The following is a 27,696-nucleotide window of genomic DNA, read 5'->3' on the forward strand; positions in this document are numbered from 1 at the left end:
TTCAAGTAGACAACTCTACTGCTTTCACACCTATCCCATTACTGATGGTATCTCCTTTCAAACAGTGAGATACAACCTCCTATCTCAAAACAAGCAGCACATCCTGGAGGCAAAGGAAGAAGTGACTGAATCCTCCTTTCTCAGCTAAGCAGGAATCCCAATAGACAAAAGAGGAATTATAGAATAACGTATAGCCAAATTTTTGCATGACTGCTAAAATCTTATCAAAATTGGAAATCAGACAAAATTAAGGGGAAGGTCGTCTTTACTATTTCTATGCCTATGGATCATAAGAAATCACAACTGAACTCACCTCCTGCCACAAAGCTACTCAAGAAAATGACTTCTCAGTAATAAAATTATATTTCCAGCCTTCATGGTTGCAAGCTGAGCCTAGAACTATTAACAGGCTGCAAATCATTGCTTGCATGAGTCTGGAGAAATGACTCAGATCTGTAAACTGCCCTGTTAATCTCAAAGCAGAGCACTACCGAGTCCATGTGGTGGAAACTCTGGCCTTTCTCCACATACAGCATAAAGATGAAATTTTTGCTAACAAATCTCATCACTTGGTCGCAGTCAGGAACTACGTTATTTCTCCCACTCTACAACTGCTCCCACTTGCAAACTCATCCCTCAGAGGGTGACTAACCTGCAACACAGTTCAATGAGCAGTAAAATGTAAAGAACAAAGACAACAGAAGTTTTGTCTGCACAGCAGAAGAGACAGAAATATGGTCTGGTGAACTGATCAAAGCCACCAAGGAAGGGGGAGGGTGGGGGGAGATTCAGTGAAGGTGGATCCAAGCTACAGTCTCTGACACAGGACACCCAAAACACTATTAAAAAAAAAAAATAAAATCTGTGCAGAACAAATGACTTGAAGAGCATGATAAAACCACTGGCCAAGAATTACAACAGTTGAAAACATACAGGATTGAAAATCATTTTACACATGGATTTTTTTAACTTATTTCCACTGCTCTGATGGGAAGGCTGAAGACAACATTGCTTTAAAAAAAAAAAAAAAGAAAACTGATTAGCCTTACTTATTACAGTTAATTTGTGGGTAGTTTGTACCCACATTCTCATGTCTACCTTGAAAATATGTCTACCTTCTCACGTCTACCTAGAAAATAAGCCTCAGTTTCTGATAAATTAACATTACTGTTTTTACCTGCATACATGGTTACCAATATTCTTCGTCTCCTCGCAGTTTTGGATCATGGCTGAAAACAGAATTTCAAGAGAGAAGCAAGTATCTGCTTTGGCCTAATGGCTTATTTTCCAGAAGAAATTTGATATAAACAGTTACTGGGTTTTCTCCATTTACTTTTTATAGTCAAACTTATTGCTGGCCAACATAACAACAGTATTCAGAATTTATTGTGTTTTATAAATCTTGCAATGACTTTCCTGTTATCTCCCATCTTCATCTCTCATTTATGAAAATAAACAGATATTTTAGTTCATTTCAAAGACAAACTCTAAAGGCAATCAGCAAAAATCTGGATTACATTAGTTGAAAGAACTATACTGAAACTGTACTGACAAAGCAAACTGCAGCTAGTGCCTTAAACTCACAATGTATATGCTAAGACCCTGGTTAAAACCAGTTAAAAAGGTCCATATATGTTAAAGAAAAACATTTTTCCAACACAAAGGAACTAGCTATTGACTACCTTTCATAGTCTCACTGTGCCAAAAACATCCATAGCTAAGTAATAGACCTATACTTTCTTTATACAACTAAATTACTTGGATTAAAAAAAAAATCATCAGTGCCACAGTATAAATACATATACTAAAGCATATGTTAAAATACCATTAATATATAAAAGGAAGCGTTTAGAATCCTGTAAAACCAGGGAAAAAGCCAGTCTGTCTCCCCTACTATCCAAAATTTGCTTAAAATAACACAAATAGAAAGACCTGGGGCAGGCAGGCACAGAACGATCGACAGTTTTCTAATTCTCTTGGCAGGTAAGATGTCATACACTATATTACCAAAAGGCAGGCAAATACAGGACCAAATGACATCCAATAGCGTTAACCTCCCCTGCCTGGACGTGTGGAACAGTCGCCCCTCCTGCTTTCATTCGTACTTTGTACATGCATTTGTAACATTTAAGGAGATGACATTGGTCATTTTGCCACTTTGAAAGGAAGCTTAGGTTAGATATTCAGAGGAGGGTTCAAAAGGCCCAATAAAAGCTACAGTGGTTATTCTAATAAATAATCTAGTATACAATGTGTGCCAATAATGTCATTTGTATTGAAGGAACTCCAAGTACGTCTATCGTTAAAAGATTGTGCAATTGCAGCAAAGATGTCGAAATTGACATTCTACAGCAGTGGCAGTAATTAGAGCCGTGTGCCAAAATATGATTAATCACAGTTCACTGGGTATTTTGATAGTAACACAGGAAAATAGCTTGTCATAGAAAAACCATATGATCAATTAAGAATGCCATCAAGCCCCCCATAAGCATAACCTTGTCGTATGAATACCACAGTGCTTATATATGCAGATTAACTGCCAAGATCCAGGTTATATATATACGGACGGAAGATCAAAACTGTTAATAACAGAGCATATGGAAAACTGCATAAATTCTTCCCTAAGAAAAGCTCATCTGAGATTATGCACATCTAAAGGAAACACAAATTGCTGTACATTCAGACAGACAAATGCAGCAGAGCTGCATTTCTACCTGGCCACATTTTGGAGGGGGAGAAAAAGAAGCGAAGAGTCACAGCAGGTTCTCTATATACTACATATACTGGTCAGGCTTATAAAAATCATCTGCAATCCCTTCACCTGCAAATCAAGTCAAACACTATTCTGCTAAGACTGCACCAATCTTGACTAACCAGATACTGCTGCTGTCTGCAGCTGCCTTCACCAGCAAACTTGATGGCACTTAGTGGAGGTTCATACAACTCTGTCTAGGTGATGCCTGACAGAAGTCGGTCTGCCACAAAAGTTCTGATGCAATCTCAAACCCGTAACTGCTTTTTTCCCCACAGGAGAGAAGCTAGTATCTTACTAGGAAGTACCAAAACATCCATAAAGCCCTAAGTACTTAATAAATGCACACAGTGATTCTATTTTAGTTTTATGTTATTTCCAATATGACAAAGTTCCAAAAGACTTCTCTGACTTAATTTAATTCCCCCACGATCGTCAATAAATTGCCCCAAATGTTTCTCATTCTCCCCATATGAATTAATTGTACCATGAGTCTTAGAAGATGACTGCACACAAATACCTATCACTCTACTTGCCAATAAAGGATCAATAGCGAATTCTTTACCAGCTCTCAAACTACCTTGTAAATGCTTTTTACCCCAAAAGTAAAACAGTATTGATTAGGTCTGTCCTAAGTAATCTACAGAAGGAGACACTCTGAAAGCCAGAGGTGCTGCCCACTCTTCAGGATTAAAACAATTAGCATCTTGCCTCAAACTTCAGTAAGGATCTGATCCTGGCAAACTTGTAGCAGCAGTTTACAGAGTGCAGAGACCTCTTCATGTACACTACAATCATGTACAATCCACTACTAACAAGATTCCTGAAAGGGAATGTGTTTTGGTGCATCTTCAAACTATCCTTTCTGTAAGCTACAAAGATACACTCTGGCATTTCTGTAGTACTTTAGATAGACATGATTTGAAAAAGAAGTTGGCTTTAAATTTAAAAGCAATAAAAAAGTTTTATGAATAATTTAGAATAAAGTACTACGGGTACCAAAAGCATTGTAATTTAGAATAGTAAAAGTATTATAAGCAAAAACATACCTGGACAAATAAAAATACTGAAACCAAAACCAACAGGCTTTAGCTTGGTAACAGAGCCTCACTAGAACATTGGTTAGAACAAATACAGCCTATTCCAGACAAATACACCAAAATACATAGGAACATTGTTCTCTAAAAAGCCAGTTATACTCTTAAATGCAAAATTCATGTAAAAAATTTCTATAAAGCACATAAATGGATTTTGGTTGTATTCATATTAATATATAGTTTTATTATTATACTTTCAAAATAGCTGAATTCATCAACCAACGATAAGAAGTACTATTCGGCTCATTTCAGGATTCAGCTAAATGTTTCAGTGATTCCAAAGGCATCTGTTCAGTCAGCCCTACAAATCAGTATTTTATTCCTATTGTGATGGTACTAACACAGTTTGTAGCAATTCAGTATATGCATTTAAGAGCCCAGCAAAGCCCTTCAATGAAATATGTAAGAATTTTTCAAAGCCATCTGAAACTAAAGCCGTGAACAGACATATAATTCTGCATCACTTATTAAAAGAAATGAGGTACTTACCCAATGTCTTGGACTCAAAATTGATGAGAAATTTCAAATTAAAATACTCTTGTCAAGAGTTTTTCAGAATGATGCATTATATGTAAGAATAGTTTTTTTTCTTAAACAGTTCCGTTCAAAAATTGAATATTGAGAGGTTTCATGTAAATTTCTAACAATTGTTTAACTAATGGACCAAGTCTTTTCCATAAAACAATCAAAATGGAACACAAAAGCAGCTAATAAAAGACCAAAGAGCTTAATAAAATACTTTTTTCTACCCATGACTAGTGTAGACCCTATGACAGTCAGCAGACAAAAAATAAACACTATATTGTTAATTGTGTTAATAATTCACCTATCTGTAAATAAGTCAGACTTACTCAGGATTAGATGAGGTCAGACATGTTTCTCTAGTAAAATATTAATTACTGCTAAAGAATATTATTTTCAAACAAAGACCCATTCCCTAATCGATAGTAGACTATTTTGATTGCTTACAAAGTCAGTCTAATGAATATTTTTCTGAAATTGTTTTGATTCCTAAATACTTTATATAGCTCTAAATTTACAGTTCTTAAACTTGATTCACTTTCCAATATTAAAGATATTCTATGTAATAATGCTTTAAACATGCAATGCACACTAAATAAGATAAAATATCTTAAAGAATTACCAATAACTATTGTTGAAGTAACCTCAAGCTTTACTGCAAGGAAGAGCAGATAAGATAGGGAAAAACAACCCAAACATAAAACCAAGTTTCACTGTATGTCCTTCCCCCATTTACGTGAATATTCCATTAAGCAGAGGGTAGAAAAGCAGAAGTGTTGTAAAACCACAGATATGACAAAGTGGTTGTTTCTCAATACCTGATGAATTTCAAAAAATTAAACTGTTTCAGTGTTGTTCATCATTTGTTTAAGACTGACATCATCCTAACAGGACACACATTGCAAAGAGAAACACGAACGTCTTCAGTTTAAGTTTTTGCTTTTTCTTTTAAGAAGTCATTGAAAGTGTATTTGCCGTTTCTAGCCCTTGACTCAACTTCCTGATTTGGCCAGCAGCTGGAAGGATGTTAATCCATGGGTACGAGAAAGGAAGTGGTAAAACAATACGCTCCCAGTCCTGACCTCTGTGTGCTCACAGAGAGAATGGATTTTGAACCCACTGCAGACAATTGGATGTGGCATGTAAAATAAAAACTGTATTTTTTTTCTTTTATTTAAAAAAAAGGGGGGGGGAAGAAAACTGCTCAGCAGAAGAAACAAACCTGTGCCTTCAGCAGCTTCCTCCTCTATCCTTCTCTCCCCATCAATACTCCCTCACAATTCCAATTAGCCTGTGGTTACTGCCTAATCACATCTTAACTCTTCTTGTCATAAGTGGCATGACCTCCAGCTAACCAACATTTCCATTCCTCCTGCCCAGCTGCGGCACATGCAGAGCCACCAAATCTGAGAAGGGCTTCAGAAACGCTGATGAAATCCGTGTGAATGTAAATGCTGCAACATGAAGTTCAGAAAGTAACGTGTTCCCATACAAACACGCACCTGAAACGAACTGGCGAGTACTTCAGGAGACTGGTGTTGTGACAGTGAAACCAGGAATAGAGGACATACTGGTTTGACTACTTAAGAGTTTGTTTTTCAGAAAATAAGAGTGATAGTCACTTTCTCAAAAAATGAAGTTACCAGAAATTTTAGGACACTAAAGATATAAAATACAGATTCTATCCCAGCTAGCCTCCTCATGCAGGTTAAATACCTGAAGCTGACAAGCTGTTCCTGAACTTCTTTCCTATGTTCAGTTTTCTTCTTAGAAGATAAATTTAAAAAGTAAACATACTAGATGTACAACATCAAATCATTGCTAGAACAACGTAAGCAGTATATGAGGTTGCTGTGGAAATTCGACTTTTCGTTGTCCTCAAGAAACTGCCATATATGAAAACAGATTGCTCATGATAAATGTATCATGCAGAGCCCATTTATAATGCTTTAGAACCTATGACAAAGAAAAAAAGACCACCTTTTGCTCCAAGTACTTCATTTAGTCTGTTCTAGTGTAACTGAAGGCCTGCAACATCTGCCAGCAAAAGTAGTTTCTGTTAACGGTAGCTAACTACCAAGATCTCATTTCAAAATCTTTTTCAAATGCAGAGCCCTGAGGGCACAGAATGAAATCAAAATATATAATAAAACAGAAGCGATCAATACTATTCAAGTGCAGACAATGCGTAATAGTAATAAACAACAGCACTTCATTCTCACATATATCCCTGCCTACTTCGCAAGAGCTTAGTGTAAACTATAACACAGAATATTTTTGTGTAATGGTGGGGGGGAGCATAAGTGTGTGTATGCACCCTAGGGGATAGAGCTTGTGGATCTAACTGAAATTGAGGGGGTTTTAAGCCAAAGTACCAAAAAGGGGAGATAGTAGCACTGTCCCTTTCAGCATCAGGGAGAGATTGGTTAAATTCAGTGTGAAACCACATCCGTAACAGATTGAGCTGAAAGGAAATTAGGTTTTTGTTTTGTTTTTAACCTGTTTGCAAAGCAGAAGCTCTTTAAAAATTACTACCATAGCACTACTGAGCTCCAATTCTGGGCTGCCGAGGTGCGATGATCTTTTTTTTTTCAGGCTCCATCAAAATCACATAAAGGAGACAACCTTTTCCTCCCAGCAGCCTAACCAGCAACACGAGTAACACACTGACCCCATGAGGTGAAAAAACTATCCTTTTTTCAATTCAATTTCCTTGTTATCTCAAATATTAACATCCTTTTCCACACCACAAAGGCTCAAAAGACTGAAAAGTCTTCCTCTGTGTCTTCTCCCCAATCCATGTTGTCAGTTTTCTTTTTGAATCTAGCAACACAACATCCGCCCCCATCATTTATTCTGCTTATTCAATATTGTGAAGGATCATACCCAGTGACAAGACCTGCTGCCACTGCTGTAAAAAGAACTAAAGCACTACAAGATATTCCCAGAAATCAAGAGAATATTGTTTCATGGGCACCAGTTCTGTGGTAGACTGAGGAGAAGCTAAAATACCACGATGCAATCACGACATGACAAAAATGCTCTGTGGAGTCACTCTATAGAAAAGGAGACCTTAGAAGCAACAGTTGCCTTGTTTATATGCCAATTACCAAAATTCAGGTGGAGCTGAAGTATACGCTTTCTTAGTACCACCAAAAAAAAAGCTTCCTTCAGATTCTCAGTACTTTGCAAACTGGTTAACTTTTACCCTAACTCAGCAAAACACAGTGTTTGGCCCCAACTGCAACATTTTGACTTCATCCAGACATTAATTTCACCTGAAGCTCCTGTGTCTCAGCTGTAGAACACACTCTATTCACACAAGGCCATATGTATCCAAACAGTAACGTGTAAACTACTGAAATACTTTTTCAGAAAAGGTGTTTCATATTTTGGGTGGGTTCTCCATGCTGCTATAAGTTTAAGGTGGATATTGAGACTTCATACAGCACATCACGGGATTCATGATGAAACCCAGAAGAAGCTGCTGGAATTCTAGGAAAGGAGAACAAGAAACTCATAAAACTCTTAATTACGCCTTCCATAACTCATCTTACTCAAGTCAGCATGAAGAGCGCAGTGCTTCAGCATTGCACAGCTGAGAAGTCATTAATGCACAGAAGCAGCAGTGGAGATTTTAACAGTGGGTGGCTTTCAGAATTAGCTGCCAAGTGGATTTGACAGGTGTAAAGCCCAGCTGCTCCTCCCCGCCATCACAAGAAAAACACCGAGCAGTTGCTTGTGCATGGAAGTCTTCTGGCACAGCTTTCCTCATTCTGGACAGCCACTGTTCGGGTGGAGGACAAGTACCACGCCGACATCCTTCCCTCACTGTACAGCCTCTCAACAGGTATAGGTCAGAAGATTCTTTGTTTGATGTTTTTAATACAGAGAGAAAAATATTATATTTGTGTGTAAATCTCTATATACACACACATCTTTAAATACATACCCACACATATATACACATATATAAAATGTATGTATTTATAATATGTCATAATTTATATAAACAGCAACAAATAGACTGTGAGTGGCCAGACTGATGGAGATACACAAAAGGCACTGCAGGCATTCAGTCATTCTTCCAAAGCCTAAGCTCTGGCAGATGAATTTCCAAAATACCGTGCTGAAATAACCAACTGCATCCACATGCCTATATTCTGCTCACCACTGTATCTCCAAAGTTGAGCTGATCCTTCTAGTTCATTGAAGAAGTTCAGACGATCTAGAGAGCTACAAAGCAACTTGTTTTCTTCAGCACAAATGGAAAATTTGTTCTCATAAAAGGTATTAAAAAAAAAAGTCAAAGACTTAGGACTTCCCAGTCAATTCCAGAGGACCCACCATAGCTCTTTGCTTTTATACCTGATGAAGCTGTGGAGTAGGTCAACACTGAAGCTGGAAGCATGAATGCAGTTAAGATACATGTACACTAACTTTGATCTAGTTGACTAGGGTATCAGCAGGAATATAACCATATACTGAACCAATATAGGTTTCAGCACCAGTTATAAAATCAATATGCGAGCAGTTATCCTGCATTGAGCTCCCTGCAACTGTGGCTGCTCTGCTCTGCTTCAACTGCCTAGCCTGAATATAGAACCTTGAGAAGCTTTATGTCTACCTTTTACAGAATCACATACAAATTATTACCAGCATTTCATTGCTATCTGTCTTTTGAACAGGAGCAAGTGACAGAGGCACACTGAATTGGGAGTACTGCTTAGTGGTGCAGCTGAAGGACACTAAACAATATCTAGTTATTTAAGTTGCATAATCCTTGGAGAACAAGGAGAAGTACTTTACCAGCAGGAAAGAACCTAAAATACAGAGACCTCCAGGATGCTGTGACATAGGAAAGCAGCTTTCTCTAGAGGAGCTGCCAAAATGGCAACTCCCAGGCCCGTATGATCAAAATGACTTGTGCTTACTGTTATTTTAAGGCTAAAGTCTAGAAAATACTCGATTTTGTCTGGAATTCTAGCACTCCTGTAAATTAATTTGACATTAAAAATGATTCTTAGCATAGCACTTAACTACAAAAAATATTTTATGTATTTTATATATGGAAGCGTGCTTTTACAAAACTAAATTCTTTCAAATAAAAAGGGTCTCCATTGCTTAGAAGTGCAAGTTTAACAAGAAGAAAGTAAAAACCAAAAATTAAGTACAAGCTTGCCGTTAGCCAACACCTTGAGACAAAAAACTTTGGAACAAACAATGCAGTAAAGTGCACAGAAAGTACCAGGGCCACATACAAGTCAGCACTGCAGTGAGGCTTTCCACTCTGTCACTCATTTCCAGAGTGGGAATCCACAGGACAACACGCATATTTCACAATGGAGCATCTGGAGAGGCAGATTTCAGTTTATTGCTGTTCATTTGGGACATGTCCTGGGAAGGTAATGGCCTCTGCTTAGAAGGCTGTGTGGAGAGCAGTGGCTCCCAGTAAGCAGTAGTTTAAAAAAAGCAAGTGCCAAAGTACACAGGCAGGATGTGGTACTGCTTGAGACATTTATGTTCTGTGGGAATATTACAGTAACGTACTCTCCAGCAAAGTAATCTTTGAACCATCTCCAAGTGCTGTTTCTGCATGTTACTGTCTTTCACAATGCAGCAAAAAATCAGGTCATTTATGCTCTGCTGAGTCAGTTACTTAAATTTTCTCTTCCCCAAGCTCTAAAGTGTCTTAAATCTTTTCCAAGAAGCTGACAGTTTCCAAGCAGTTTCTCCTCTGTTGTATATATCTTATCTTCACCCCAGATTAGCAAGGTATACAAGCACTAGAATTCTGATGCAGGGAATGGAGAAGCTGAAAAATCCACTATTAGTTTTTGATTGTTTTCTCTGGAAGCTACAGCACTTCCTCCTCTCAAATGTGAAATATCCTCAAAGTTTTTACTTATTTTTAGGACTCAGGAGACTGTCTTTTCTCTGCCTTGCTTTCCATATACACAGTAATCCTTTGTGAACTTACTTCTTTTTACTGCTAGAGTATTTTGAGTGTCTGAGGATTTAATCGCAGTATCTGGCAGTGTATACCTCTATTTTTCATTGTGCAGAGGGAGAACAGGCTGCAGTGAAGTAACTGAATATGCAGGGGGAATGTTAGCAGTACCTACAGAAACTCCTGACTTTGAAAGGGATCAATCTGATCTATGGGACCAACATATAAAAGAGAAACTTACTCAGAAATGCTAGAATTAGACCATCAAGACAAGGAAGAAAACAAATCCTTGAGAGAGTGAAAAAGTGGTAGTGCGTCACAGTATAAACAGGAATGAACAAGGGACCTGTTCTACTTTCCATCATCATGCCAAAAATAAAGAATTTGATTTGTCTCAAGAATCTCTGGAAGCTCCACAGAAGCTTCTTGTTCAATCTGTACACCTTCTTCTTTAATCGTGACACAAATGCCAATAAACTGGCACTTTATAAGTATTTACTTTATAATCCAACACAATCAAGCCAGCTGAAGCAGAACACAGTCAAGCAAAAGAATTCTGCAATTGACAGCTGGGACAGAAGGGCAGGGAGGGAGGGGGGAAAAGGCTACGTAAGGTCAGAGGACAAGTCTATCTTCCATGTGTCCATGAACACTTCTACTCTTATACTTTACCAAGTACCCTAACATGCAGTCAGCACATGAACATATGGGCTCATTCACATCTAACCAGAACAAACGCATCCACTACCACCCAGAACAAACCTCGTCTCATTCTTCTGCAAGACGGCCTCCTCATTAGCATGACGGTCAGACTGAAGGCCCACAGTCCCACAGGTGCCACTGGCACTGTCCACCGTAAATCAGCTCCAGATTCTCACAGTGGAAAAGAGTTAGTCATTGCCAACGAAGACCCACTCTTTGTCCCTGGTTTTGTTATAAGCCTGGCTAAAGCTCTGTATTCTTGCAGAGCCCTGGACAGAGTCCCAGGAAAGATTGTTCTCAAGCCACTGGTTTAGCAATGACTTCACTTGTTCCAAGAAAAAGAGACAGGCAAACAGACCCACGCTCTTTTTTTTTACTGGGGGGCAGGAGGGAAGAGATTGAGTTGCTCCTGCAGCCACCCTACCTTAGGAGACAAGCATATTCAGGATCTCCTCATGAAATGTATTTTAATTTTTCTATATATACTCTTCAGAAATACACAATTGCAGGAGAACCAGTTCTTGCTGTACGCCAGCACCGAAACTGGGAGTGATACAGTTATTGCAGACCTTTGTATCAGTTGAGACCGTAGGGCAAACCTGTTGGTTCGACACGGTAAGTACTGTAAAGCTAGTGAAGCGCTGCCTCCCAATTTCAAACCAAGAAAGAATTACTATGGATTCTTCTGATTTATTGTATATTAATTCATACTGAATTCACAAGCAGCACTGTTTTATTTATAGGTATAACAACAGGCAACACATACTTTACAAAACAAACCATACCCAGTAGAACACACGAAACCCCTGACCCATCACCCGTGCCTGTATGTAACCTTCCCAGGCACCCAGCTCTGCCCTGCCAGCTAAATGTACCATTCCCCAGTCCTGGTTTTCATCATATTAGACTGAGTCAAACTGTTTCCTCCTTTAACATCTACCCTGCACAAGACTGCCAGTTTCTTCCAAAAGGAAAAGGCCAAAATAAGATAATACTTTCCTTCCCCTGTTCTACAATAGTCTCTTCCTTTATTGTTGCAAGTGCAGAAGTTTCTCATGTGCGCTCCCATTCAATGCATTCACTTTTCCTTATCTCCAATTCCAATCCTTTTCTTTCCAACCTCTTGTATTCTCCTAGGTCCTTTTCCTGAAAGTACAAACTTGCCATAATTTATCCATCTTAAACGTGTCTAATATTAATTGCATTTTCATTACCCTTCTTCCCTTATTTTCTTTCCAAGATGATGGAACATGTCCATTAAAATGCCTGTCTTAAATTTCTTTCTTTCATTTCCATCTGTAGACCTTCAATGATAGATTTTCATTTCAGCACATTATTGAAGTTTCCAAAACCCTCTTCTCAAACAAAATTATTAAGAAAAGGCACTCAGTCCACACCTTCCTGTGCCTTAAACATACAAAGTTGATGCTGTTAAAAAAAGTGAACTGCTATCTAAGTTTCTATCGTGGTGTCCTCTCCTAGCTAGTCTATCACCTTAAACTTTTCTTCCACATTATTCTATTATTCTCTAAAATGTCCCTAGTGGCTTCTGTCCTTAGTCTTCTCTTTTTCTCCCTCTACACTTTATTTCTAGATATTTTAATATGCAATTAGGGAGACAGTAATTAAATTCAAACTGACAGCTCGCAGAAGCATTCTGTTCTGTCCACGTTAAAACCTTGGCTCCAGTTTGTCACCCTGCCCACACACTTACTTCCATCTTCCTTCTTGGCTACTGAGGGGATACCATCATACTCCTAAGACTTCAGACTGAACTGTATCATAGGCATGATTTTATCACTGATCTCTAACATCCTAGCACCCAAACTATTTCTACATCAGGGAGATTTACTCCCCCTAAAATACAACTATTCTTATCTACCCACAGATCAAAAATTTTTATCCATCATCTCAATTGCTTCAAAGTTGTTTCCTGAGGAATTCAAAAATCAATTTTGCCTCATGTTTGAAGTACTGGTAATTCTCCTAGCCCATCACTTTGAGCCCATCACTCCTCTCTTTTTGTATCTTTGTGACACACACCCCTGCCTTGTTTACCAAACTAAGCTGATGCCTTCAATTTCAACACCTTATCTAGGCTACTTAATCCCTTAATGTGGAAAGACATACCACTCACTTCTACTACCTACACTTTTTAAGTTTTCAAAATCCATACTTTAATTTTTTCCTATGCTACTCCTTTGGCCAAGAAGTTTTCTTCTGCATTGACATCTGTAAAGCATCTCCATTACTTGAGGTAAACAACAAGTGTTGTTTACCAAACACACTCTTCCCTACTATCTAGGCTACATTTATGCTGACATTACTTATCATCGTTGCCATTTCTTTATGCTTCTTGATAGTCTTTTCTTCTATGCTTGTAAATACTCAACATGCAGCGTGATTTCCAATTATTCCAGTCAGCTAGGCAGCCAAGAAGTTCTCCACGCTTTCCAGAAAATAATCTCACAAGAAGGAAAAGCATTTGATTACAGCATGAAGAAGCTGAGGCACCACACTTCCTCTCTCTCTGAGACTTGCACAGTGGCCCAGAAACAGGTATCTAGTCAATGTCATCAGAGTGACCCTGATATGATGAAGCATGTTGCTGCCAATAGGACTCCAGGCTCATATACGGTCAACTTTTCACCTTCGGCATGAATGAGGCAGGAACTCTACTAAAAGAAAAGATAATCTCATCATGAGAGAAACTGAATTCAGGGGATAATCTATCCCTCCTCTGTTACCGAGTTTCTAAACAAGGAGCAAGAGGCAGTACTTCTCATTTCCTCACTTTCTCAGCACCTGTCATACGAGCCTAAAAATCTTAAAGTACAGCTAACAAGAGGTCAATGGACACTGTGCTTTCAGTAACAGCTACACCTCAGGCATTTAGGCATTTAAAAATAGCAAACATTTGTGACCAACTTGCATTCTAGCAATTTCATCTATAAAGTGGAGGTTACATTGTATCACACAATTGAGTAACAAAAGAAATCAGTAATTGCGAAGTACACAGACACTAGACTGATGACTGCCCATAGAAAGCCCCACAGGAAATTACAGACCTTGTCTTCTGATCAGGTTTGAATACCATACAGTAAACACAGTGCATGTTGATCAAAGAAGAGAAGAACAGAAGGTGATAACCATCTAAATAGACAAGCACTTTCCATTCACTCCACTAAAGGCAAAGATCCTGCAGAACTACTACATAAAATATCGTATTGGGTTTGCATGGCAAGGTTTTGGTAGCAGGGGGGGCTACAGAGGTGGCTTCTGTGAGAAGCTGCTAGAAGCTTCCCCTATATCCGATAAAGTTAATGCCAGCGGGTTCCAAGACGGACCCGCCACTGGCCAAGGCCGAGCCCATCAGCAACGGTGGTAGCGCCTCTGGGATAACATATTTAAGAAAGGCAAAAGAAGTTACAGGGGAGGAGCAGTTGCAGCCAGAGAGAGAGAGGAGTGAGAAGATGTGAGAGGAACAACTCTGCAGACACCAAGGTCAGTGAAGAAGGAGGGGGAGGAGGTGCTCCAGGCGCCAGAGCAGAGATTCCCCTGCAGCCCGTGGTGAAGACCATGGTGAGGCAGGCTGTCCCCCTGCAGCCCACGGAGGTCCACAGTGGAGCGGATAGCCACCTGCAGCCCATGGAGGACCCCACGCCGGAGCAGGTGGGTGCCCGAAGGATGCTGTGACCCCGCGGAAGCCCGCACTGGAGCAGGCTCCTGGCAGGACCTGTGGACCCATGGAGAGAGGAGCCCACGCTGGAGCAGGTTTGCTGGCAGGGCTTGTGACCCCGCAGGGGACCCAGGCTGGAGCAGTCTGTTCCTGAAGGACTGCACCCTGTGGAAGGGAACCACGCTGGAACAGTTCGTGAAGAACTGTAGCTCGTCGGAAGGACTCACGTTGGAGAAGCTCGTGGAGGACTGTCTCCCGTGGGAGGGACCCCACTCTGGAGCAGGGGAAGAGTGTGAGGAGTCCTCCCCCTGAGGAGGAAGGAACGGCAGAAACGATGTGTAATGAACTGACCCAAACCCCCATTCCCCGTCCCCCTGCACCGCTCAGCGGGGAGGAGGTAGAGAAAATCGGGAGTAAAGTTAAGCCTGGGAAGAAGGGAGGGGTCGGGGGGAAGGTGTTTTAAGATTTGGTTTTATTTCTCATTATCCTGCTCTGATTTGACTAGTAATAAATTAAACTAATTTTTCCCCAAGTCGAGTCTGTTTTGCCCGTGACGGTAATTGGTGAGTGATCTCCCTGTCCTTATCTCGACCCACGAGCCTTTCGTTTTATTTTCTCTCCCCTGTCCAGTTGAGGAGGGGGAGTGATAGAGCAGCTTTGGTGGGCACCTGGCATCCAGCCAGGGTCAACCCACCACAAATATACTTAAATATTGCTTTGTTGCGTATACGTTAGCATCCAAAATAAAGTTGTACCAGAAACTTTTATTTTGGTATTTAATATGAAGACAAGACAGTCAAGTACGTGAATGATTTTTTTCAATATAGTTCGCATGCATGGGAAAGATTGAGACTTTTCCTTTAGTAACTACAGCAAGACTCAACTTTTCCAAAAAGTGTGCATTATCACATCCACACTTGGGATTTCACATAAAAGTGCATATATTCCTATTGCTGTTTGGCAAATCAAAATGTTTTTACCACCTTTTTCATTGCTTTCCCATTTTTAATAAGTCTTGTTTTGACAAAAAAACCTGCCAAACCTTCACAGAGGTCATCCACTATACCAGAGTATTCAGATAGTCTGGAAACAAAACCCAAAAGTATTATGGCAATTTGAGCACCCTCCCTGTTCCCCAAGGCCAGGCGTGCTCAGTGCAGCTATTGATACAGAGCAGAACTTTGGGAGGTCTCTATGGAAGGAATCTGCTCTAACTAGAGTTAATATCCTGTCTCCGCACTTTCCCTCAAATATGGGTTTTCTGGAATGGATGACTAGAGGGTTTGACTCAGAAAACAACTGCTAGAACATCTGTAGGCAGGCCAAGTACAAATGCTGAGAACTTGTCATCTTTAACATCTGAAAACTGTGACCTGACAAGCTATCTGAGCCCCACTTCGGACTACATGATTGCAATCGTTTAATTGTAAAAGCAGGAGGCAGATCTTTTGCAAACCTTCCTTCTCACGCCTATCAGCTACCTCAAGAACGTAAACATTACAACAAGAATAAAAAAATTGGTAAGATGGAGATGGAAGGAAAAAACATTTCTGCCTTCTGCTGGACCAGCACAAGTTCGAAAAAGTCTCTACTGAGAAAGGTGCAACTAAAACATTTTCACACATTAGCAAAGACATACTTTTAACTTGGGGACAGGATCAGCAGCCAGACTAGAATACTTTCTGGAAATACACCCCTTCTAAACCCAAGAAGGATCTCAATCCTAGAGGGTGAGATTAGAAGCATGTAAAATAGTAGAGTACTTAGACACTAAGTTCTAAGTTGCTAACAGATTTTAAAATACCCATCTCAAACAAGGAGAGATGGGTGGCTTCAAAGAGCAAATGACAACTCCCTAAAACTAAGAATTCTTGCTCAAGGATATACTATTATGAAACAGAAAATTTGCCTGTACAAGCAGATATACGAAACAGCCTGTACATCCAGAAAGTTAGCTTGTTTTACTCAAGCACATTAGCACATACAAGGTGAGTCAAGTAGGAATATTAACTGAAGAAGAGGTTAAGTCCATCCTAAACCATCCATGCATCTCTTCCACCACTAAGCTTTCTTGAACAGCCTGCTTCATGACCTTCAGCGTGACTGTTCCAACCACAGCTCCAGAAAAATAATCATGCAACAGCATTTCAGAAAGTCCATCAAGTGCTCAGAGATGAGAATACGAAGGGAATATTTACATGAAACACAGATACAGCTAAAGTCCGGAGGAAAAAAAAAAAATACCATCATCTAAATCTATTACAACTACAAATTTCTAAAAACCTAAGACTGAAGTTACAGATACTAAGCTTAATATCACAGTCTAAGACTTCCCTTCACCATTTTGACAAATTTGTTGGAGCTCCCTTTCACCTGCCAGTCTGTGAGAAATCTTCCCCAAATCTCTACAAAGCAAAAACAGCCAATATAGTAAGTTGCTGGAATCTCGTATCTATTTGGGTCTTCTGAAGACTTTGACAGCACTACTAGTTTCTTTGAAGAAAAAAAAGGAATACATGTTTATTGCTTATTAGATTATCTCATCAGATCCTTAGTATTCATCAGGTCTATCTAAAAGCGTGTCAAAAACAGACACAGTTCTCTCAGCAGCTTTACTGTTTGGGCATCAATCCAGAACGAACAAGAGTCACAAGTATCATCTCATAAAACAGGCAAGCAATTATCACTTACTTTATTGATCTTTGCTCACTTTTCTCATCTTTCTGAACTCTGACCTGAATTCTAGATACACTCAATTCCCATGAAGAAGGTATCACAAGCTTAAGGGTTTATTTTTCACCTTAGTTTCCACAGTCCACAGAGCAGTACGATATGTTGCTGATAAGTCTATACTCATAAGATGCTTCGACTATGTAAAGTGCCGTTAGTTCTATTACGTCACTCAGAGACTAGTTTTGCAGTGCTCTAAATTGATTCTAAAAGGAAGATAAGTGACTATTATCACTCCCATCCTTTCAACACAAACATGCTTTATTAGTATTTTCTTATCCTTTTCTTACCTTCCTCCCCCTCCATGCTCACCACTTTCCACCACCACTTAAGTAACCTAGACAGTTTCCTAAGAAGGACAGAATTAAAGAGATTAAAATAGTTTAGTAAATGCAATTGCTCATGTCTTACCAATGCAGGCCATTGAATTTGTTTGATCTTTGATCCCTGAGTCTGGCTTGGGTCCTTTCTTTTCGCCCAGACCAGCTGGTACTCCACCAAGAAGGTTGCAAAATCTTCATAAACTTTAACCCATTCTCGCTTTTCCCATTCAAGGTCATCAAATTCCACATACACCTGGAGAAATTTAAGAACAGGAAAGGACATACATTATTCCATATACACAGCATGTGTGCATCTACATGCACTTTTGAAAGCATGTGTTTTAAAATTTAATGCAAGAGCTTAATATTACCCATTTTACTGTTATGGTATTGAAATGATATAATCAGTTCCTGCACCACAGAAGAAATTTTTCTTGGCAGTGCATTTGTGCTGAAGAGGAGGGTTACATTTGCTAAAACATTACCGTTAACATTGGGTATCTTATCTCAGGAATGAAAAACATAACACTAAGTATTTACTAGTATCATTCAAGTAATACAAACAGCTATTTACGTTATCAGTACATAAGTTTTAATAATATTTCTCATTCTCAGTTCAAATACTTGTCATATAATACAAATCAACCAAAGAAACACTGTTTCAAGGCGGGGGGAGCCATTTGGAACAGAACCAGAAAGGACATCGTGAGCCTGCAGACCCTGCTACTACAAGCAAGCCCAACACACAGCACCTAACAGAAGCAGCTCAGTTTCTTGCCATTTCTGTCCTTCTGGAATCCCGCTCTTCTGGAGGGAAAAAACATGCCACGCTTCTTGTTTCCAGCTAAATTAATTTGGAGCCAGTTTGCAACTATTTGATCTTGTGCCATCCCTGTCCTGTAGGTTATACAGTTCTCTCCCGACACATTCTTAGAGAACAACCATACCGTCCCTCAGCTGCATTCACTAAGTTAAATATGCCAAACCTTTTGTCTCCTCTTGTAAAGGGAAGAGGGAACTCAGAGCCAAAAAGCTATCCAAAAGCTATCTGCATTAGCAAACACAAACTCTTCTAAAACCATTACATTTCAAAATTACAGAATTTATTTAAAATTTAAAAAAAAAAAATCAACATAATCAATTGTTTTCTTTTCCAAATTATGAGAAAATTCATAAGAAAAACCAGCTGGCATTATAAAAAAAAAGTCACTGCTTATCACACAAACTGGAGAAGAAGGGAAGATGCTTTGCTACCCTCCTGAATTTCAGCTCTCAGCCACACCCCGGCAACTTCTGAAATTGGAGTTTCTTCCTCTATCTGCTTCTGAGAACTTAAATCACTGTCACAGAAATATTCCTGTCTTTTTAACTTTGGTTAATTTTAGGCCTGCAACATACTTCCTCGTCTAGACTTTCTGTCTCACACTTTCCAAACGTGTACTACATAGTGCTCCTTCTCATCTTGTCCTTCTCCCTTCCATGCACACAACTTAAATTTGCACCAAGCCTCTTCTCACTTCTGTATCAAAATCCATCATCCCAGTTTTCCCTCCCCATAGATGCTCTTTTTTAACCCATATTACTCCCATTCTGTTCCTACACGCTCCCTTCCTTTTCCCTTCCCTCTTTAAAGCATCAGATTAAGCAGAAGTAACTGCAGTTACTTTCTTCTATGACAGCCCATTACTGCATCTCCACTTAAAACTTGTCCAAATAATAAGAAAGTAGTTTCTTCTCCTGTCAAGCTACGCTAAGTCTATTCATTTATTTCACTGTTCCCCCTCCTCACAACCTCCACAAACTGCTCACTACTCTGACTAACCACAGCTATCGCTCACTGCGCACCCAACTCCTTTTCATCCACCCCTCTACCAAATACTGACACCCAGCCGTCCCTGTCATTGTGCACGCTCATTGTCACCAATATCATATTCACGGCCAACTAGTCTTTCCACCTCTTATCTCACCTTACTACTCATTTTCTTTCTTGCCTGGTCTTAATCTCTGGGTCAAGGTAGAGTGTGCAAAGGGCAGTTGTCTGCATTAAATGCTGTTCCTTCTTTATTTCCCAAGGGCAGAGCATTCCCTCTGGATTCACTGCCTCGACATCTGGAATTTCTGCCATCTGCCTCCTGCCACTCCTCCGACATTTCAATCACCTTGGCTGATCACAGTCGTCCCCCGTCTCTGCATCACCCTGTTCATCAACGCAACTACTCTTTTACCTCTTCCCTTTGCCCATTTCACTCACTGAAACTATCAGGAAACTACTGCTAGTCTTTGTGGTGGCATTAGAATCTGCCCTATAGGAACAGTTTGTATATAAAATTATCCTCTCACCTCAATTGTTCATTATTACAGCTATCACCTGTTATTCTAACAAAGCAAGTAGAAAACAGCAGCAAAAACTCAAAACTAAGAATTGTAAATTGACACCTTTCACTAAAAACCACTTTTTAATAACTTAATTTCTATAAATTAATTTTAAAATACATAATAAAGTTGCAGAATAATAATTTCTCAATCAAAAGAGAGTTAACAGTAAACATAGTAATGCTTTAAAGCACTGGCAGGAAAGCACATCATACCTCAAATCATCTTAGCAGTAGTATCTTGTATTTGCAGCTACTCTGAACCCTTCTAAAGAGGCATTTATTTCTACAATTGATCAAATGAAAATTTAAAGACAACCTTCAGTGACAGTACAGTCAAAAATCATTCTCTAAAGTCACCTTTATCCTGGCCCCTCCTCCTGCAAATTCCACTCAATTATTCTGGACTGGTCAAATAAAATTATTTTAATATCTGGAAAGACATTTTACTTGGGTAGTCTATAACAGGGTGTAAGAGGTTAAGCACCAGACCTCACACAGCAGCGCATTTAAAGAAATAGGAGGCAAGGGGAATCAAGTGAACAAACATTTTTCAAAAACACAGATAAGTCTAAACCGGAGTTAGCAGTTTAGAAACCGCCACGCTAAAACATACTGTATCTTCTGGACCCTAGCCAAAACTTGTGGATAACTGTGATACAATCTAGCGTTTGTGTGCAAGTTTTGCTCCCCAAATAAACCGAAATCCGGTGCAACGACAGTGGGAGTTATTGCTGAGCTATCTGCAGAGTCTCCTGGCACCGTATAATTAGATCTTCAAAGGAGCAGTTCCAAGAAAATCGGAGAATGGAGCATGGCACAGAGCCAGTCTGCCATTGCCCAGGGCACCATATTCCTCCTCTAGTATGACACACACACAACCTTACTTGGGAATTACTTCTGCCAGCTTCCACCACATTCAGGTTTCAATGCCAAGACTATTAACTATCTGCTGGCTTTTCAAAGTTCATTTTTGAAAGGCAGAAACAACACAGATGAAACGCAGAGCCCAATCCTTCGTCCATTCTCTTTTTTGCTAGGAAATACTTAAATCAGGAAAATCCATTATGAATTTTTCTAAGGCAACAGTAAAGCCTCTGAAGAACACAGGCTTCCTCTTTCTCTGCACACTGACCTACCGCACAGAGAAGAGCAGTATCCCAAGCAGCACAATTTATGAAAGGAGGTAAAAAGGAGAGAGGAGGAAAGGAAGCAATCCAGCAATGTATGCCAACAAAATAAAACATAGAGCCAAAGTCAGACCCCCTAAGGAGTGCAAAGGCTGAAAATATTTAATCTTTCTTGCTTCACTGACGAAACTCTGTACAGCAAGAAACTCTACATTTGCCTCCCTAAGAATGAATGTTGATTTTGAGATTTTTCAGCCAAATTTTGCTTCCTTGCCTTGTCAGCTATACAGAAGTTTGTGTTCCCAAAGCAGCTGTAGTCTTCTCACCACGTATGCATTCACTTGCATAAAAAGGAGAAATTCCCACTGGGATGATATTATATTTATAATTGGCATTAATGTGCTAATTTTGTAACTCACTACTATTTTCCAACAGGAAGAAGCATAAGCTTTTAGCATGCTTTTCCAAGTAAAGCAAGACAACAAATTAATTTCCAATGGAGTCAGCCAAATAATTGCAACAAAATATTGCTGTTTCAAAGCCAAAACACAACAATCATGGTGAAATTCTCTACATGCAGCACTGTGATCCAGAGTTTTCCAGTCACTTCTGCTCCAAATAAATATGCCTGACCAAATAAATTCTGAAACCCTTTAAACTGTCACGAAAGCAACGTTGACTTCCAGCAAATTTGACTTATAATGCTAAAAAGCATAGTCCATGCACCATCTACTTTCTTGAAACTACCTGAGTGGTTCGATGCTGTTTGTAACTCCCCCACGTGATAGTAGCGCATTGCCCATGGGCTGGTTAGTGCTGAAGACAACTGCAGCGTTAACAACCCAAAGGCTGACTTCAGGTTAGGTTTGCCCTGGCAAGAGTTCCAGGCAATACAGCTACAAAAATCACTAAAAACTTGCATCATTTTAAGGTAAAGTAGTCTCTAGTAACAAGGAAATAGAGTGCTGTATAGCATTTATTTACGAAGTTTCTAACCTGGTGTGCTAAAATGATCCATACATCCGATTTGTATTTAACAGAATACAAGTTCTGTTTTCTCTCCTAAGGGAGGAGTGTACAGTTTCCCCTTTATCATCTAAAGATTGTTAGCAAAACATTTATTTCTAGGAAAAAATCAAGCAATTTTTCTTCAGATGTTTTTAATAAGGCAAAGAAAACACTTCCGCTTTAGTGCCACATCGGATAGTCTTTCATCAACACAAATTTGGCTACTGACTTCAAGGTGAGTCCCAGAGCACATCCCACTGGGTTTCATTTATAACATTTTTAAATTAAAAGACACAGAATATTACACCATGTGCAATTATAATGCATATATACTTTCTAAGCCATTTATAAGAGTTGAGAACTCAAAACTCAGGTGCTAAAAATTATCTGTGGAATTCAAAAGTCTTAGTTACACAACTTAAGATAGACCTACAACTCTTCACATGTAATCAAGCATCAAAACCTAGTTGTCAGTCAATTTTCAAACCTTGTGATGTATGGTCAGGTAAATACAAGAATGTAAACCTTGTATGTAATTTAGCAGAAATTTACTTGAAAATATACAAGTATAAAAAACAGGTTTCAATGGCAATAAATAAAATCTTTTACAAATTTGGGGGGTGTTTTGTTTTGTTTTTAAAACCCATGGTACCATCATCAGAGGAAAAAAAATCTTCCTGTTTGATGCCTCCAACTTATACATAGTAACTAAGAGAATCAGAAACTACATTACAAGATATTAGGACAAAATTCCCAAATTAGCAAATTAAAACCCAAGTCCAAGTTAGTTCTTCCCTCCCTATATTCTCCAGTGTTAACTGCAACCTGCAAACTTTAATTCTGGGGCACGTATATTTTATGGGATGTTTAAGAATGGCTTATTCTTGGCCCAGTAAAGAGGGTGCTGGGAGTTTCCTGGTTTTGAGAGAAAATCTACCTTCAGAAAAGAAAATCCAAGGAGCCAAGCGAGCAGCCAGTGCCTCCCCCTGCTGCCTGCAGAGCTGGATGGAGGCAGCGAGTCCAGGTATCCCAAACTGAACCACCACCAGCAGCGATGCAGGTTTGAAATTGGCAGGAAGGTTTCCGGAGGTCTGAACCCCACACAACTCCAACAGCTTGCTTAGCTCCAGTGAGCTTTTTAAGCATTGTATATAGTTGAAAATTAAAACAAAGTATACTAGGCTCCAAAAAACTCCTCCATCTACTTATTGATATGGATGCAATTGCCAAATATCTAACTGGTATAAACTAAAGCCAGTTGTAAGTACACAGGGAATGGAACCACTAAGAGTGTTTTTATGAAACTTAGTCTTAGACATGCGCACGCCTGCAGGGCTACGATCTTACTGGCATTGTGGAGACGTGGTGGGATGGCTCCTATGACTGGAGTGCTGGAATGGAAGGATACAGGCTCTTTAGGAAGGACAGGCAGGGGAGATGAGGAGGGGGCATTGCCCTCTATGTCAATGACCACCTGGAGTGCATGGAGCTCCTCCTGGGGATGGATGAGGAGCCGCCCAAGAGCTCATGAGTCAGGATTAAAGAGAGGGCAGGAACAGGTGACATTATAGTGAGAGTCAGCTACAGGCCACCTGACCAGGAAGACCAAGCAGATGAGGCCCTCTATAGACAGATAGGAGCAGCCTCAACGTTCACAAGCCCTGGTCCTCATGGGGGGCTTCAACCACCCCAATATCTGTTGGAGGGACAACACAGCAGGGCATAAGCAAGCCAGCAGGTTCCTGGAATGTGTTGATGATAACTGCCTTCTCCAAGTGATGGAGGAGCCAATGAGGAGAGGTGCTATGCTGGACCTTTTCTCACCATCAAGGAGGGGCTGGTGGGGAATGTGAGCTCAAGGGCAGCCTTAGCTCCAGTGACCATGAAATGGTGGAGTTCAAGATCCTTAGGGCAGCGAGGAGGGTGCAGAGCAAGCAACGCTGGACTTCAGGAGAGCAGACTTGGGCCTCTTCAGGGATCTGCTTGGTAGAGTACCATGGGATAAAGCCCTGGAGGGAAGAGGGGCCCAAGAAAGCTGGTTAATATTCAAGGATCACCTCCTCCAAGCTCAGGAGCGATGCATCCCAACAAAGAGGAAGTCAGGCAAAAATGCCAGGAGGCCTGTACGGATGAACAAGAACCTTCTGGACAAACTCAAACACAAAAAGGAAGCCTACAGAGGGTGGAAGCAAGGACAGGTAGCCTGGGAGGAATACAGAGAAATTGTCCGAGCAGCCAGGGATCAGCTAAGGAAAGCTAAAGCCCTGACAGAATTAAGTCTGGCCAGGGACGTCAAGAGCAACAAGAAAAGCTTCTATAGATACATCGGCAATAAAAGGAAGACTAGGGAAAACGTGGACCCTCTCTGGAAGGAAACAGGAGATCTGGTTACCTGGGACATGGAGAAGGCGGAGGTACTCAATGACTTTTTCGCCTCGATCTTCACCGGCAAGCGCTCCAGCCACACCGCCCAAGTCGCAGAAGGCAAAGGGAGGGACTGGGAGAATGAAGAACCGCCCACAATAAGAAAAGATCAGGTTCGAGACCATCTAAGGAACACGAAGGTGCACAAGTCCATGGGACCTGACGAGATGTATCCGCAGGTCCTGAGGGAACTGGCGGATGAAGTAGCTAAGCCACTATCCATCATATTTGAGAAGTCATGGCAGTCTGGTGAAGTTCCCACTGACTGGAATAGGGGAAACCTAACCCCCATTGTTAAAAAGGGAAAAAAGGAAGACCCAGGGAACTACAGGCCACTCAGTCTCACCTCTGTGCCCGGCAAGATCATGGAGCGGATCCTCCTGGAAACAATGCTAAGGCACATGGAAAATAAGGAGGTGATTGGTAACAGCCAACAGCCCACATGACGTCCTTGTCTCTACATCGGAGAGACATGGATTTGACGGATGGACCACTCAGTGGCTAAGGAACTGGCCGGATGGTCGCACTCAAAGAGTTGCGGTCAACGGCTCGATGTCCAGGTGGAGACCAGTGACGAGTGGCGTTCCTCAGGGGTCAGTATTGGGACCACCACTGTTTAACATCTTTGTCAGCAACATGGACAGTGGGATTGAGCACACCCTCAGCAAGTTTGCCAACAACATCAAGCTGTGTGGTGGGGTCAACATGCTGGAGGGAAGGGATGCCATCCAGAGGGCCCTTGACGGGCTTGAGAGGTGGGCCCGTGCGAACCTCATGAGGTTCAACAAGGCCAAGGGCAAGGTCCTGCACATGGGTCGGGGCAATCCCAACCACAAATACAGGCTGGGTAATGAGTAGATTGGGAGCAGCCCTGAGGAGAAGGACTTGGGGGTGCTGGTTGATGAGAAGCTCAACATGACCCAGCAATGTGCATCTGCAGCCCAGAAAGCCAACCGTATCCTGGGCTGCATCAAAAGAAGTGTGACCAGCAGGTCGAGGGAGGTCAGTCTCCCCCTCTACTCCGCTCTCATGAGACCCCACTGCCTTCAGCTCGGGGGCCCCCAACATAAGAAGGACATGGACCTGTTGGAATGAGTCCAGAGGAGGGCCATGAAGAGGATCAGGGAGCTGGAGCACCTCTCCTATGAAGACAGGCTGAGAGAGTTGGGGTTGTTCAGCCTGGAGAAGAGAAGGCTCCGGGGACACCTTACAGCAGCCTCCCAGTACCTAAAGGAGGCCTACACAAAAGCCCGAGAGGGACTTTTTGCAAGGGCATGTGGTGACAGGCCAAGGGGTAATGGCTTTAAACTGCAAGAGGGTCGATTTAGATTGGATGTGGGGAAGAAGTTCTTCACTGTGAGGGTGGTGAGGCACTGGAACAGGTTGCCCAGAGAGGCTGTGGATGCCCCATCCCTGGAAGTGTTCAAGGCCAGGCTGGATGGGGCTTTGAGCAACCTGGTCTAGGGGAAGGTGTCCCTGCCCATGGCAAGGGGGTTGGAACTAGGTGATCTTTAAGGTCCCCTCCACCCCAAACCATTCTATCATTCCCGTCCTGTTCCCAATATCCTTGCCTTCTCAGGTTTTTACAGATTGTTTCTTTGATGGAAATGGCATTACCCAGTCATCAAGTCTTTCTAAATATATCTTTAACTAATCAAATGCAATCAAAGCACAATTTACTATAAAGCAAAACAGCTTAAAACAGCAAAATTATTACTGTGTTATACAAGTGCTACCCATTTCCGCAGGGAAAAGCGGTGAAATAGCAACCAAAGACAGCAGGAGGGTTTTTTGTTTAATAAAGGGCATGCAATGTTGTTCTACGCTACCAAAATTTCCCCAATCCTTCACATTAGCATTTCATAGTCACTCTACATTAAAAAGAACTCATAAAAGAAACATCATACCCTTTCCTTTATATATTGAAGTGCTATACATTTGCATTTTACAAACTCTTCAAGCAAAACAGTACAGAGGGAAAAAAAAAGTATTTGAAAATATATTGGCATCAGTCCATACAGCCTAATAACACCCGAAACAGCTGGAATAATGGCAATAGATTGGTCTTAAACTATCAAATTATTTAGGATTAAAAGATTTGGTTTATTGCCTCCATGTATCCTTAAAAATTGCCAGCATTTTTACTGCAAATCAGACATATTCATTCGTAAGTACAAAAATTTCACTTGTATTTGTAGACAAGAAAGTATTTACTTTCGACAAAGAAATACTAAATGTACTGTGTATTTTTTAGCAGGGGTGAGTAGACACCCACAATGCCACAGTAAGTCTTTAGAAGACTTGAAAATGTTCTTGACAAAACTGGTATATGTTTAATTAATCAGACTTTTACAATTCTTCCACCGTTTAAGGAACATAATAGCTTGTCTCAAAAATGCAAGAGCTCTGCATCTAACTTTCGAGCACTAGAAAAAAAAGCTGCAGAATCAGATACATGTTTTACAGGAAAGAACACTGAAAGCTCTTTAGAAGATGGGACAAATTAATAATGTTGGTTATTTTATGCTATTTCAGCACTTAAAAAACATGAAATTGTTTGGACAAATGTTCAAACCTGCACATCTGTTTTGATTATTTGTGGAGCTTGCAAGTAGTAACAAAAATTTAATAGCAGAAAATTTAATTTTCTCTTAAATGGAAAGAGAAAGTCCTGCTACTTTCAGATGAACTGTGGAAGTCAAAAGGACAACTCCTCAAAGATTAAATCCCCTTTGACACACCCTACTACCATGAAACATCACACTCATTATTCTGAAGACTTATATTCTCTGTTTATTCAAAGGAAAATGGAATAGGCGTATTATCCCAGAAGTAGTCCTCAGTTATAACCCGGGAAGTTAAAGTGTACAAAAAAAGAGGCTAGTTCATTATCTGCAGGGTATTAAGTCTCTTTTGCTTCAGAACTGCCTGGAAATCTCCTTTTTTTGCGGCACAATGGTTCTGGGTCTGTCCAGCAGGAATGGACCAACACTTACTTCTTGAAAAC

At 40.5% G+C, this 27,696-nt stretch overlaps 1 protein-coding gene across 2 annotated transcripts in view; it reads right to left on the reverse strand.

Annotated features, from left to right (window-relative positions):
* Positions 1–27,696, reverse strand: part of JMJD1C (jumonji domain containing 1C) — a 173,957-nt gene that overhangs the window by 97,277 nt on the left and 48,984 nt on the right. For both annotated transcript variants that reach the window (XM_050899438.1, XM_050899437.1), the window contains exon 2: positions 17,844–18,008. In XM_050899438.1, coding sequence (XP_050755395.1) covers positions 17,844–18,008 — 165 coding nt within the window. The remainder of the gene's footprint in view (positions 1–17,843; positions 18,009–27,696) is intronic.

Source organism: Gymnogyps californianus, chromosome 6 (genome assembly GCF_018139145.2).
Source record: "Gymnogyps californianus isolate 813 chromosome 6, ASM1813914v2, whole genome shotgun sequence".
Lineage (NCBI taxonomy): Eukaryota > Metazoa > Chordata > Aves > Accipitriformes > Cathartidae > Gymnogyps > Gymnogyps californianus.